This window comes from Wasmannia auropunctata, unplaced genomic scaffold (assembly GCF_000956235.1).
Source record: "Wasmannia auropunctata unplaced genomic scaffold, wasmannia.A_1.0 LD336078.1, whole genome shotgun sequence".
NCBI classification, from domain to species: domain Eukaryota; kingdom Metazoa; phylum Arthropoda; class Insecta; order Hymenoptera; family Formicidae; genus Wasmannia; species Wasmannia auropunctata.
The window spans coordinates 1,989,467-2,002,411 of NW_012026812.1; the positions used below are offsets into that span (position 1 = coordinate 1,989,467).

Genomic DNA, 12,945 nt, shown 5'->3' on the forward strand with positions numbered 1-12,945 from the left:
TCCTGATACCGGTTCAAGCTCTGCACAAAGATCCTCAATACTGGAAAAATCCTGAAGAGTTTGATCCTGAAAGATTCGACAGAAAAAACCACATCGAAAAATTCACCTTTCTTCCCTTCGGCGAAGGTCCGCGCATCTGTGTAGGTATGAGAATGGCCCAGTTGCAGATAAAGGCAGGTTTGGCTATTGTTATGAAAAAATACAGGCTGAAACTATCCCCGAAGACGCAATTACCTCTGAAGATGATCCCCGGAACTTTTTTACCGACACCGGTAGGCGGTCTGTGGGTCACTATTCAACAGCTTTAAATACAAATATTTTCTTTTAAATTTCTTTCCAATGTTACGAAGGACTTTTTACATCTAAAGAAAAACTTTGTAATTAATCTTTCCGTATTGGAATAAAATAGAAATTTTAAATTATATGGTTGTTAATAATATATTTCCTTTGAAAATATTTTTATAAGCTTTTAACGCAGCAAAAAATTATAATCAATTTAATTATTTTTAATATTACTTTATATCTTTATGTGGAAAGAAAAAATTAATATATTTGGAATTATATAATTCTTTGTATAACATATTAATATACGTATAAATAAAAGATTGTGAGTTACTATTAGTAAGATAATGTGAATTTTATTATCTTCTTTAAATCAGCGGATAATTCAAAACGCAAAAAATGTATTGGAAATATGAATTAAATTAGAAATTATGAATTATTGGAAATATTAAATCTTTATCTTTTATTCAATCGAGTTTAAATACGCAAATTGCTCGCGATTGTTTTAATTGGTTAATCATAATTGATCGTAAAATACACAATATAATAGTAATCGGTTTTTTCCGCATATTTATCGCCATTAAAAAATATTTAATGTGGCATAAATTTGTCGCGTCGGACAATTATGATAGAATACTGCTTGCAATTTCAGATAATATAATGTTTTTAACGATGGCACGACATTATTGCGTTACATGCAATAATAAGTTGCGATTTGTCGCGAACTTTGAGACTTTTCTTCTTAAAATAGTTTACTTATCAAGCTGATAAAAACATATGAAAGATAACCACATATCACTGAATAACTAAAATTCATATACTACATACATATGTATATGTATAACGAGTATGTCTATTAATTTTTGTAGATCAATTTTTAATTTAATTTTTGTAATTTATTTTAAATATAATAATCACAGTTAAATCGTAAGGGCTATCAGGAATCAGCTCGGTAAATGGTGCACAAATCATAACATTAATTCCGATGTAGTTCACATCATTAAATATAATCTGGCGAATGATACAAAAGTTTTACAGACGTTTCGGCTTAACTTTAAGCCACCGTCAAGCCGAAACGTCTGTAATACTTTTATATCGTTCGCAAGATTATATTTTATGATGTGAATTATATCGGAATTATTGTTATAATTTGCACACCATTTACCGCGCTGATCCCAGATTGCCCTTACGATTTTTCTGTGATTATTTGTTTACGAGGAGTCCTTGCTATTAACATTTAATTTATTTAAATATAATGTCTGAAGGGCTAAACTTTTAAATATCGCTATTTTGACCAAATTAACGAGAAAATATATAAGTGCGCTCGATTAGAATCAGGTGAAAAAAAGCTCGCGTTTTCTTATTTATTATCGTTGTCGTTTGTCAAAAAATTTGTATATATGTACATATTATAGGTACGTCAAAAATATATAAAGCAATTATAAAAATCGACATTCTAAAACTTTGATCTTATTTTCAATCAACAACTATTTATACTATAATTGGTTATATATCGCATACGTTTACTTAAAAATAAACATTGTACATAAGTTATCTCTTTTAATATAATAAAAATAATATCTGGAAATATAACAGAAAGTACACGAGTTACATTTCAAACAGGAGCTATCGCTACCATTGCAGGTCCTTCATGGCCATTTGATAGGTGGGACTGTGGTCGGAGTAGAACTGCGAGTACCAACGGCGGTACGCGAGGATGGCACGGTCCTCGCGCACCAGAATCGGCTGCCGTTCGTATTTCTTGTAATTCCAGATCATGACGTCGCGCTCGAACATCACGCACTCGCCCAGGAAGATCAGATTGGCGTACGGTGCCAGCAGAGGCGGCGAGAAGATCTGATGGGTCACCCGTTGAAGTAGCGGCTCGATCGGCGTCACCGTCTGCAAGATGCACATAGGCCCGAGTGACGTGTCGATCATCATCTCGACGTAGCTAGGCCCGATCTGCGTGGCACGCACGTCGATCTCCAACACGCTGAAGCGCTCCAGCAGGATAAACTTGTGGCACATGTGTAGACCGGCCTTGTGTTTCTCCCTTCTGCCGAAGCCGTTCTCCGCGACTGCGAGATGACGATGATCCTCGTTGCCGTTCTCGATCGGGTGGATCGACACGCCATTCAATTTGGCGCGCATCTTTGCCGCCTCTGCTTCATCCTCGTCCGTCTGATTGTCGTGCGGTCGCCATCCCGCGTGGGTGATCCACAAGTGTCGAGCCAACCAGGAAAGGTTGCCGGAGAGAAACATAGCCGGACCGTGCACCGCGTTGAGATGCGCAGGATCAGCCCCGTTCTCAGCTATTTCCTAATGCACGGGTAAATATTAATTTTGCGATATTAGTTTGTCAACCTTAAATTTACCATTTGAAAGAGACTTTCGAAATTAGAAAGAAAAGAAAGTGAATAAAAAGATGAAAAACTTTTTCGTTAATTACTTTTTCGTGTCCACTTCGTGGAGAATAATTGTCGGTGGTGCTCTCAAATAGTTAGCTTAATTTATGTACGTTTTGCGTTACGTTCTGCAAACTACAACTTTTTTTTTTACTTTCTTTTTGGATGATTTTTGATTGATAAAGCATATCTTTTATCACATCAAAGAATCGAATGCGCGACAAACCTGCATGTAATAATTAATGAGGTACTCATTGCGAGTACCTCACCTTTGTCCCATGGCGCCAGGCTTCTTTGGAAATGCATGCATGTGACTGGGGTTGACAGTCCGGTTCAATTAATTCGGAATGATACGAAACAAAGAGAGACGATTCACTTAACACAGCACTTCCAAACTTTTGTTCGAGCGATTATGCAAAAATAATGCATTATCTTTATCAAACGGGTAAATATTAATTTTGCGATATTAGTTTGTCTACCTTAAATTTACCATTTAAAAGAGACTTTCGGAATTAGAAAGAAAAGAAAGTGAATAAAAAGATGAAAAACTTTTTCGTTAATTACTTTTTTGTGTCCACTTTGCGGAGAATAATTTTCGGTGGTGCTCTCAAATAATTAGCTTAATTTATGTACGCTTTGTATTACATTATGCAAATTGTAACTTTTTTTACTTTCTTTTTAGTGTTTCGGACGGTGTTTGCACGATGGACATATTTTCTATCCGTTCTATCACGTCAAAGAATCGAATGCACGACAAACCTGTATGTGACAGTTAACGAGGAACTCATTGCGACCTTGGTAGCGCCAGGCCCCGTTGGAAATGCATATTTGTGGCTGGGGTTGCCAATCCGGCTCAAGTGATTCCGAGTGGTACCAAACAAAGATGAGGCGATTCACTTCGCAGCACTTCCAGACTTTCGCTCGAGCGATGTGTGGCACTGTGCAAAAAAGAAGGACCAGCAATAAAATATTAATTAAGACAGATGCACGAATAGAGATGATTTCTATAATATAAAAGCAAGTACGAATTGCGAATAATTGAGCTAACACGCGGTGTATCGTGCCACGATCCGTCACAGATGCCTGATATTTTTGGACGCGTTTGCGTTGTATATTAAAATGCACAAACAGGCGTCTTGATGCAGGAATGTGGTTTCAGGATGTAAAAAACAACCGAATCGAACATCTCGGCCGGGAGCAAAAGGGTAAATAGATACCGTCTGAGAGTTAAAATGATGTAAAACTTGATTAATACCCTTTTCCGTATAAGGTATGCTCTCGCAGTAGCCGTCCTCCCCGCGAAATGTCCAGCTATGAAAGGGACACTCCAGGCAGTCTCCCTTGACACGGCCACCCTCGGCCATGTTTGCCCCTAAATGCGGGCAATATGCGTCTAAAATGTTGACAACGCCTTTTTCGGTTCTTTAAGAAATTGATAAAACGTTATGTGATAAATATTACAGGCGGTTTTATCTCAAGCTACAAGATGTACATTAAAATAAATGGAAAAGGGGAAAGTAATTGAAGAAAATTCCGCAGACGTACCTGAACACCGCGAAATTTTCGCCGAGGGCAGACACGTGTTTTACCTGACCCTTTTTTATCTGCGAGCTCTCGAGCAGGGCGAACCATCCATTCGGATAGACGGGCGGTAGTTTACCAATCTTCCGACTTTTGCTATCTGCGGAAACGCCGCCGGTCTGCCGCGTCCCAGTCCGGCGTCTCAAATCCTTTCAAGAAAATTTATAATCTTCACTAAGAACATATCAACTCGACACTGCAAAAACACAGAATAATGAAGTCGTCACTCACTTTCACCCAGTTGAATTTGAAGAAATACGCAAAGTAGACGAGGAGTGCCAGTAGGGCGATCCCGACGCACCATTCCAACATTGTCACTCTTCTCCCGGTCTCTTGCGATTTCTTTCTTTCAACTTCCTTATTTCGACGTGCAAATAGACGCGTGGGTCCTCATGAGTCGTAGCTCCTTTCAATTGCAACAGCGGGAATGCACACAGGCGAGATCGCGCGCTCTCGTTGCAGGAGAGATAAACAAGAGCGTGCAAAAGCAAAACGGCCAGAAACGGCGACGAGGACGGGAGTTAGAAAGAGGGGAAGAAAAAGAGAAAGAGTTAGACGGGTTGGAGGAAGGTGAAAGAAGGGAGAGAGGGAGGAAGCTACTGGCGAAGAGGACGACGCGCGCGTTCGCCGGTAGCCGGGACAAAAAAGGGCAAGGTGGACTCCTGACGAGAAGGAACAGGACAAGAACGACAGTGTACGGTGAACGAGAGGACGTGAGGAAGAGAGGGATAGGGAGGAGAGCGCGATGATGAAGGCGCGGTACAGTTTAGTTAATATGTAAACGCATGTATGCATCAGCGATGTGCGATGCGTATGCGAGACCTACAGCCGAAGGGCCGAGGAACGGGCGGCAGGTAGAAAATTGGAGAACGGAGCGAATCCGGGGGATGCAAGAGGAAGAGCGTGTGGAGAACGCGTGAGGCAAGTAGGGCAGGAGGAGAAGGAAGAAAGAAAAAAAAGGATAAGGGCTCGTCGGTGGAAAAGGCGCGCTGACGTGGAGAAGAAGAGACCAACCGGAACTTATAAGGGTTTTCGGACAACTGAAACGCACGGGAGATACATCTGCGGCTTATATACGGCCGGCCGTATCCTGCAGCCGATCGACCGTTTCTATCGAAATTCCGTGTTTTTTCCCGAGGCGCCGTATCGCTCGTCGCCGATGGACTCGGCTCACGGTGTCGTGTCACGTAAACGGTTACCCGATTATGTATGCCCGGCCACGGACGAAGACGCGAACGATCGAACGAGCGACTTATATATCGTGCCACTTATATCACCGGATCTAAAACTGCCGCGCGACTCTTCTTCTTCTCCTTCCCCTCATCCTTCTCTTTCCCTGCCTCTTCGTCGTCCTCTTCGTCCCGACCGGCCGGTGTGTCTCCCTTTATCGAGACTGTATATCGATCGCGATGCCACCAGCTCTCCGATGTATCCGTCCGTCCGTTCATCCGCTTAGCATATCGATTCCGGAGAGAATATCAGCAAAGATGCACATTTATATTCTGACGTTTCATAGGTTCACATACACGTGTCGCTATGGCTGCGTTCAAGGAAACGCATTATCAGCGCTACTGCGTCGTTTTACCTTTATCGTTATTTTATCGTTAATTATAGCTGCATGAAATAATGACGAGATAGCACTAATAGCACTTCTTGAACGCAACACGAGCATGTAACCCTTAGTTTCCTGTCAGCAAAAATTGTATTTCCTTTTCTTTCCAATTCATCTCGTTATCTTGTTAACGCTGATCGAGCCGTCGATGCAAAGTAAATTCTGCCTCTTTAAGTTCCAGCTTTCAAGGCTACATTTCAGAACTTTGCTTTCGAGAAGAATTTTACTAAAAAGCTATCATTTATGTTACATATGTTATAGATTTTTAGTAAATGTTTCCTCGAAAGCAACGTTTCGGAATGTAGCCCGAAATCCTTACGTCGCAAAATTCAGCTTCGTTTCTCAAACATTCGAAGAGTATCGTATGAATGTAACGAAAGATATTGCGCTTGTTCGTCGAAGCGAAATATGAGTCGAGACATCGAGTCGCGTGAAGAAAAGCATCAAGCTAACGCATCCGAGGCAAAAAGCTTTACGGGTCAATTCTATAAGGCAGAATCGTAAGGTCTGTAACTTGTTATCGTAAGAATTGTAAGAACTAATGACTGTAATTGTATTTCTATATCGTAAGACGTACAATTCGTAAATATCTATGATTTCTCATAAATCTTACGGCTAGCAAGAAGCTGTCTGTAAAGATATATTGCATTAAGTTATAAGCATTAATCATAAGTTCTTACAAGTCTTACGATAACAAGTTACGAACTATTCTACGATTCTATTTAGAACTGGCCCATTTATGGAAAAACCAAAAGAAACATATGTATGACAAAGTTATTAATCAGATCTTATCCTAACAGAATTACAAAACTATTCAACATGTAAAGCTTCATAGCAAAAATATCAAGTCTGTGATTATTCGTATAAGACTCTTGCGTTTTACACTTCCATTTTAAAATAATTGCATTTTTACTATGTTATTTTCCATAACTATATATAGGTATTTCTAATAGATCACTATAATTTTAAATATCTTTTTCATCAAACTGATATACATTCCTTCAGCTTCCTATCACATAAAAATGTATACGGGAAAGAGAACAATTGACCTACAAGCATTCTCAAATTGAGAGTAAAATTATTCCGGGTCAGAGATACGTTTTTGTAATTTAAAAATCTGTGTCGGGCCACTATCTGTCACTACCTTAAACACATTCCGGGTAACTATGTAAACACACATTGGCCACCCGAGATAGTGTAACGCGTCACATCCCTGATGCACACGGAGGACAAATTAATTATTCAAACGCGTAGCGAGACGAAGAAACGATCTCCGTCGAGCGAGATCAGTGGTGCCGATATCGGCCCTCGTAAATGGCGCGTTTTCCCATTTATCAAGATCCCTGTCTCTCTTTCTCTCTCTCTCTTTCTTTCCTTCCTTAGCACTCCTTTTTTTCTGTCTACCTTTCTGTCAGGTCCGAAATTCTAACGCTTGTGCCGCCGGCCGCGTCGCCGCTATGTAATATTATTCGGTGAGACGGCAATAATGAGATCGTTTACGCTCGCTTCTATAATGCTCGCTCGCGAAGCTCGTGAAGCTCGCGTCAGGCAGAAACGAGCAGGTCAGGACAACTAACACGTGCCGCACTGCGTGGTAACAATTAAAATGTTTGGACAATGCGTCAGATCAAAAGTGCTTGACCACCGTTTTTCGCGGCGGAGAACCGCCACACGCGTGGCGATCGTCTTTCAGCTTCCAGTCTGCACTTAAACGAAACGCGCTCACGCACGCGCGGGTCACGGACGAGCAAATCGCGTATGTCGCTTTCGCGTAATTTATAAGATAAAAAAAAGTACAGCTCCATTAAGGCTGCTTTTTCGGCTGATAGATAAATAAAAAATTAATTTTTATTGATGGACGAGGAATTCCTCGTCCGTTTAATTACTTATACTTATAAGTAATTAAAGTTACTTATACTTATAAGTAATTAAAGTTAGTCTGATATTTCTCGACTGGTAAATGTTAGAATTTAAGTGACTGCAGACTTAGGCTCCATTTAACGCTCCCGAGCGTTTTATTTGTCCTTGTTTAATTTGATAAGCAAGAAGGATAAAATGATTCCAGTGCGTTGTAAGTGTCGTGAGCGCGAAATGGAACGCATCCTAAATCAGTCACAAATAAATTCTATAACATTTACAATTCGAGAAATATCAGATTATTTACTCGTCCATCAACAAAAGTCATCATTTTGTATAATTCTTGTGCGCAGAATGTTATCAGCAATTCAAACAATCTTAGGCAAACAAAAATTTATTTCTTCTCCAACACTAGTCAAAATTGACTCGTAAATATATACGCTGCCATAACGAAAATGTATAATATGCACCAATCAGATATCCAATGTAAAATTTATGTCAAGCGTGCACAAAAATTTTCAGACACTTAGATATATAAGTACGACTTTGTTTTTATAATTGCCAGTTCATAATTACAAGGTCTCTGCGTGTCCCCCATCCTTTGCCGCTAATTTTACGCGATAACTTATCTAGTTTCTTTCCACTATGCGTCACGACTGCAATAACTAGTCGCGTGTGATACGTGTGATCGAAGTTACATCAATTTATTATATTTGACAAAAGTCACGAATTATTATCCAGAAACAACATGACTATCATTTTGATGTCATTGATTCTCGGGGCGCTTATAGCTCTTTACTTTTATATGACGCGAAATTATACGTACTGGCAAAATCGTGGAGTACCGTGTCCGGATGGGGTCCTGCCGGGATTCGGTCATATGTTACCGGTGATCTCCCTAAGGACATTTTTCTCCGATTTCTGTTGCAAGATCTATAATGACTACAAAGATTGCAGCATGGTCGGGATCTACGACTTCACGTCGCCGACGTTGATGATTTTCGAGCCGGAACTGGTGAGAACGGTGCTGCAGACCAATTTTTCGAATTTCGCCGAGAACTCCATCACACTCGATCCCAAAATGGACCCGCTACTGTCACACAGTCCTTTCGTCATTAGCGGTGAGAAATGGTTAACTAGCAGAAAGCGCTTGACTTACGCGCTTTCTAGCCCGCAACGATTGAAACTTCTGGTTGAAAGCATCAAAAAGGTGTGCACGTCGTTCGACAATTACATAAACGAAAAACTGAGCAACAAGCAAACGGAATTCGAGCTGAAGGCCCTGTTCGCCAGACACGCCGCACAGGTGGTAGCCGCCATTGGTTTCGGCGTGGATGGATACAGCTTCGATGACGAGAAAAAGGATATATCTTTTCGAAAATTCGGACAAGCCATTTTCGAGCCGACGAATCGACATAAATTTATGTTCGCTCTTACGTTTTTCGCTCCGTCGTTGAAAAAAATCTTCAAAGTAAGGGTAATTCCGAAGCACGTCGACCATTTCTTCAGGACGCTGGTTGCGGACCTCATGGAGCAAAGCAAGAAGGACGGAATACCTAGGAATGATTTTCTCCATTTGATGTCTGAACTGATGCGAGCGGAAGGCAATGAATTAGACATCGAATATCTCACGAGTCAGACGATGTTGCTCGTCTTCGAGATCTACGAGGTCTTCAGCAGTGTTATGAGCTTCGTCGGATTACATATGGCTAATTATCCAGAAATACAGGAGAAATTGCGCGAGGAGGTGAAATCCGTGCTCAACAGATACAACGGTGAGGTCACTTACGAAAGTTTGAGAGAGATGACGTACATGGACCAGGTCTTGAACGAGTCGTTTAGATTACTGCCCGCAGCACTGATCATGAAGAAACGATGCACGGAAGAGATCGAACTGAAAGGATCCGATGGAATTGCTTGTCGCGTGCAACCCGGAATGGAAATCCTGCTACCGGTTCAAGCTCTGCACAAAGATCCTCGATATTGGAAAAATCCCGAAGAGTACGATCCTGACAGATTCGGCCCGGATAGAAAATACAACATCAAAAAATCCACTTTTTTTCCCTTCGGCGAAGGTCCGCGCACCTGCGTAGGCATGAGATCAGCCCAGGTACAATTGAAGGCAGTTTTGGCTATTACTATGAAAACATACACGCTGAAATTATCTCCGAGGACGCAATTACCTCTGAAGATGATCCCCGGAACTATTTTACCTACACCGGTAGGCGGTCTGTGGGTCACTATTCAACAGCTTTAAATACGAATATTTTCTTTTAAATTTCTTTCCAACGTCACAAATAATTTTTTATATCTTAAGCAAAACTTTCTAATTAGCTTTCCCGTAAAAATGAAATTGTCATACAATAAAATTTAATTACTGTATCTTTACACAAAATTACAAAAGATTGGAATAAAATAAAACCTTGGAATTTTATGATTATTAATAAGTTATAATCTTCCCTAAAAACACTAACTCAACATTGCAACAAAAACACAGGATAATGAAGTCGCTTGCTCGTCACTCACTTTCACCCAGTCGAATTTATAGAAATACGCAAAGTAGACGAGGAGAGCCGGTAGGACGATCCCGATGCACCATTCCAACATTGTCACTCTTCTCCCGGTATCCCCGCGGTCTTTTGCAATTTTTTTCTTTCAACTTTATTATTTCGATCTGCAAATAGATGCGTACGTCCTCGTGAGTCCTAGCTCCGTTCAATTGCAACAGCGGAAATGCGATGCATATAGGAGAGATCGCACGCTCTCGTTGCAGGACAGGAGCGTGCAAAAGCAAAACAGCAGCCAGAAACGACGATGAGTTAGAAAGAGGGGAAGAAAAATTGAAAGAGTTAGACGGGTTGGAGGAAGGTGGAAGAAGGGAGAGAGGGTGGCAGCTACTGGCGAAGAGGACGACGCGTGCGTTCGCCGGTAGCCGGGATTTAAAAAAAGGCAAGGAGAACTCCTGACGAGACGGGACAAGGACGACAGTCTGTGGCGAACGGGAGGACGTGAGGAAGAGATGGACGAAGGGAGGAGAGCACGATTATGAAGGCGCGGTACAGTTTAGTTAATATATAAACGCATCAGCGATATAGGATGCATGTGCGAGACCTACAGCCGGAGGGCTGAGGGACGGGCGACGCCGAAAATTGGAGAACGGAGCGGACTTGGAGGGTACAAGAGGAGGAGCGCGTGGAGAACGCGTGAGGCAAGTAGGGCAGGAGGAAAAAGAAAAAGAAAAAGGATAAGGGCTCGTTGGTGAAAAAGACGCGCTGGCGTGGAAAAGAAGACACCGACCGGAACTTATAAGGGTTTTCGGACAACTGAAACGCACGGGAGATTCATCTACGGCTTATATACGGCCGCCCGTGTCCTGCCGATCGATCGTTTTTATCGAAATCCCGTGTTTTTTTCCTCGGTGCACCGCGTCGCTCGTCGCCGATTGACTCGACTCGGTGTCGTGCCACGTAAACGATTACTCGATTAGATATGCCCGGCCACGGGCGGAATTGCAGAGTATCGAACGAGGTTTATATATCATACCATCTATATCACAGGATCTGAAACTGAAGCGCGATTCCTCTTCTTCTCCTTCCTCTCATCCTCCTTCTTTCTTTGCTTCTTCGTTCTCTTCGTCGCTCGATCGGTTTATATACGGCCGGCCGGTGTATCTCCCTTTATCAAGACTGTGTATTGCTCGCGATGCCACCAGGTCGCCGATGTATCTGTCCTCCATTCATTCGCTTAGTATATCGATTCCAGCGGAGAGAAAAGATTCACATTTATATTCTGACGTTCATAGTTTCACATATACGTGTTGCTAAGGCTGCATTCAGAGAATGTACGCTATTGCGTTATTTAAATTTGCCTTTATCGTTAATTGGACGTAAAACAAGGACAAAATAGCGATAAAATAGCACGCTTTCCGAACACAACTTAACACAAACGTGCAACCCTTCTTTTCTTTCTTTTTTAGAAAAAATTGTATTTCCCTCTCTCCTTTCATCTCGTTATCTTGTCATTTAGCGCTGATCGAACAGTAATTGATATTGCAAGATAAACACTTCTCTTAGTCTTTTTTTAACTTCCAAGGCTATACATTTCAAAACGTTGCTTTCGAGGAAAATTTTACTAAAAATTTAAGCTATATATCGTTACACATGCTGTATTATAGATTTTTAATAAATGTTTCCTCGATAGCAACGTTTCGGATTGTAGCCCAAATTCATTACGTCGCGTCATAAGTTTTCTTTATGCAATTAAGTCTTACGAGAACAAGTTACGAATTATTCAATTCTAATAAATTATTATAGTTCTTTTTCTAATCTTTTTCATCAAATTAACACATTTCTCTTTCTATCAGATAAAAATATAAATAAGAAAGAAAACACTTGATCTCTAGGAAGCATTCTCGAATTGAAAGTAAAGTTATCCCGAGTTGGGAATACATTTTTATAATTTAAAAATCTGTGTTGGGCCACTTTCCATCATTAAACATTCCGGATAAGCGTATACATAAGCTATGATCGGTGTATGTTTTACACTCGGGGTGATGTAACACGCTTCTCTGATGCACATGGAGAACATATATTAATTATTCAAACGCGTATCGAGTCGAAAAAACGATCTCCACTGAAGGAGATCAGTGGTGCTGATAGTGCTTTCGGAAATGGCACGTTTTCCCATTTATCAAGATACCTGTCTCTCTCGCTCTTTCCTTTTTCCTTCTTGGCATTCCTTTTTTTTTCCCCGTCTACCTTTTTGCCAGGTCCAAATTTCTGACGCTTGTGTCGCCGTCGCACAGTGTTCCGAAATCTCAAAAAAGTGGCCATAAATCACATTTTCATTATATTTAATTTATTGCACTTTAGAAGTAACTGTTACTTGTTTTGATTTTTATCCGTATTTCACCCGCTTAGCTTTTTTACTTCTTTTTTTAACAACTTTAATACACATGTATTTTGCGTACGAGAAAGTTAGTTTAGATCTATAAGTTAGTGCTCTATGTAACATTACTACATATTTTTAACTAAATATTTTAGATGATTTGAAACAACATATTAAAAAAAAATTATAATAAATTCTAAAATAAAATTCTCGTGTCTTTGTAATCGCTGGATATCGCTCGTTCTACTTTTGCGTGAGAACTAATAGATATAATATCTTTGATTTGACAAACGGACAACGCGGTGCGAAGTGGTGCAA

At 40.7% G+C, this 12,945-nt stretch overlaps 3 protein-coding genes across 4 annotated transcripts in view; 2 read left to right on the forward strand and 1 right to left on the reverse strand.

The window, feature by feature from the left end:
- LOC105449104 (cytochrome P450 6a2-like) overlaps positions 1 to 422 on the forward strand; it is a 13,212-nt gene extending 12,790 nt beyond the window's left edge. The window contains exon 3 of the mRNA XM_011688104.1: positions 6 to 422. Within this exon, the coding sequence (XP_011686406.1) occupies positions 6 to 308 (303 nt within the window). The 3' untranslated portion in view covers positions 309 to 422. The remainder of the gene's footprint in view (positions 1 to 5) is intronic.
- Positions 423 to 1,829: 1,407 nt separating this feature from the next.
- LOC105448812 (cholesterol desaturase daf-36) lies at positions 1,830 to 11,417 on the reverse strand. 2 transcript variants are annotated; one of them, XM_011687592.1, is made up of 6 exons: positions 11,284 to 11,417; positions 4,503 to 4,677; positions 4,236 to 4,420; positions 3,946 to 4,112; positions 3,450 to 3,628; positions 1,830 to 2,604 (listed from the first exon to the last, which is right to left on the reverse strand). In XM_011687592.1, the coding sequence occupies exons 2-6, from the start codon at positions 4,581 to 4,583 to the stop codon at positions 1,915 to 1,917; spliced, it is 1,302 nt and encodes a 433-aa protein (XP_011685894.1). In that variant the 5' UTR covers positions 4,584 to 4,677; positions 11,284 to 11,417; the 3' UTR covers positions 1,830 to 1,914. The 2 variants fall into 2 exon arrangements, with proteins under 2 accessions (XP_011685894.1, XP_011685893.1); XM_011687591.1 differs by lacking the exon at positions 11,284 to 11,417 and having other exon boundaries at positions 4,503 to 5,678.
- On the forward strand, positions 7,988 to 10,401 carry LOC105448811 (cytochrome P450 6a2-like). The gene has a single exon (XM_011687590.1). The coding sequence runs from the start codon at positions 8,489 to 8,491 to the stop codon at positions 9,995 to 9,997; it is 1,509 nt and encodes a 502-aa protein (XP_011685892.1). The 5' UTR covers positions 7,988 to 8,488; the 3' UTR covers positions 9,998 to 10,401.
- Positions 11,418 to 12,945: the final 1,528 nt, after the last annotated feature.

What these genes read in the sequence shown, in the direction of transcription:
- LOC105448812 (XM_011687592.1), bottom strand. Translation starts at nt 4,583, where the DNA reads ATGTTGGAATGGTGCGTCGGGATCGCCCTACTGGCACTCCTCGTCTAC. An exon ending in GAAAATTTCGCGGTGTTCAG is followed by an intron (nt 4,113 to 4,235) that starts GTACGTCTGCGG and finishes AATTTCTTAAAG; the next exon opens with AACCGAAAAAGGCGTTGTCA. An exon ending in CATACCTTATACGGAAAAGG is followed by an intron (nt 3,629 to 3,945) that starts GTATTAATCAAG and finishes TTTTTTGCACAG; the next exon opens with TGCCACACATCGCTCGAGCG.
- LOC105448811 (XM_011687590.1), top strand. Translation starts at nt 8,489, where the DNA reads ATGACTATCATTTTGATGTCATTGATTCTCGGGGCGCTTATAGCTCTT.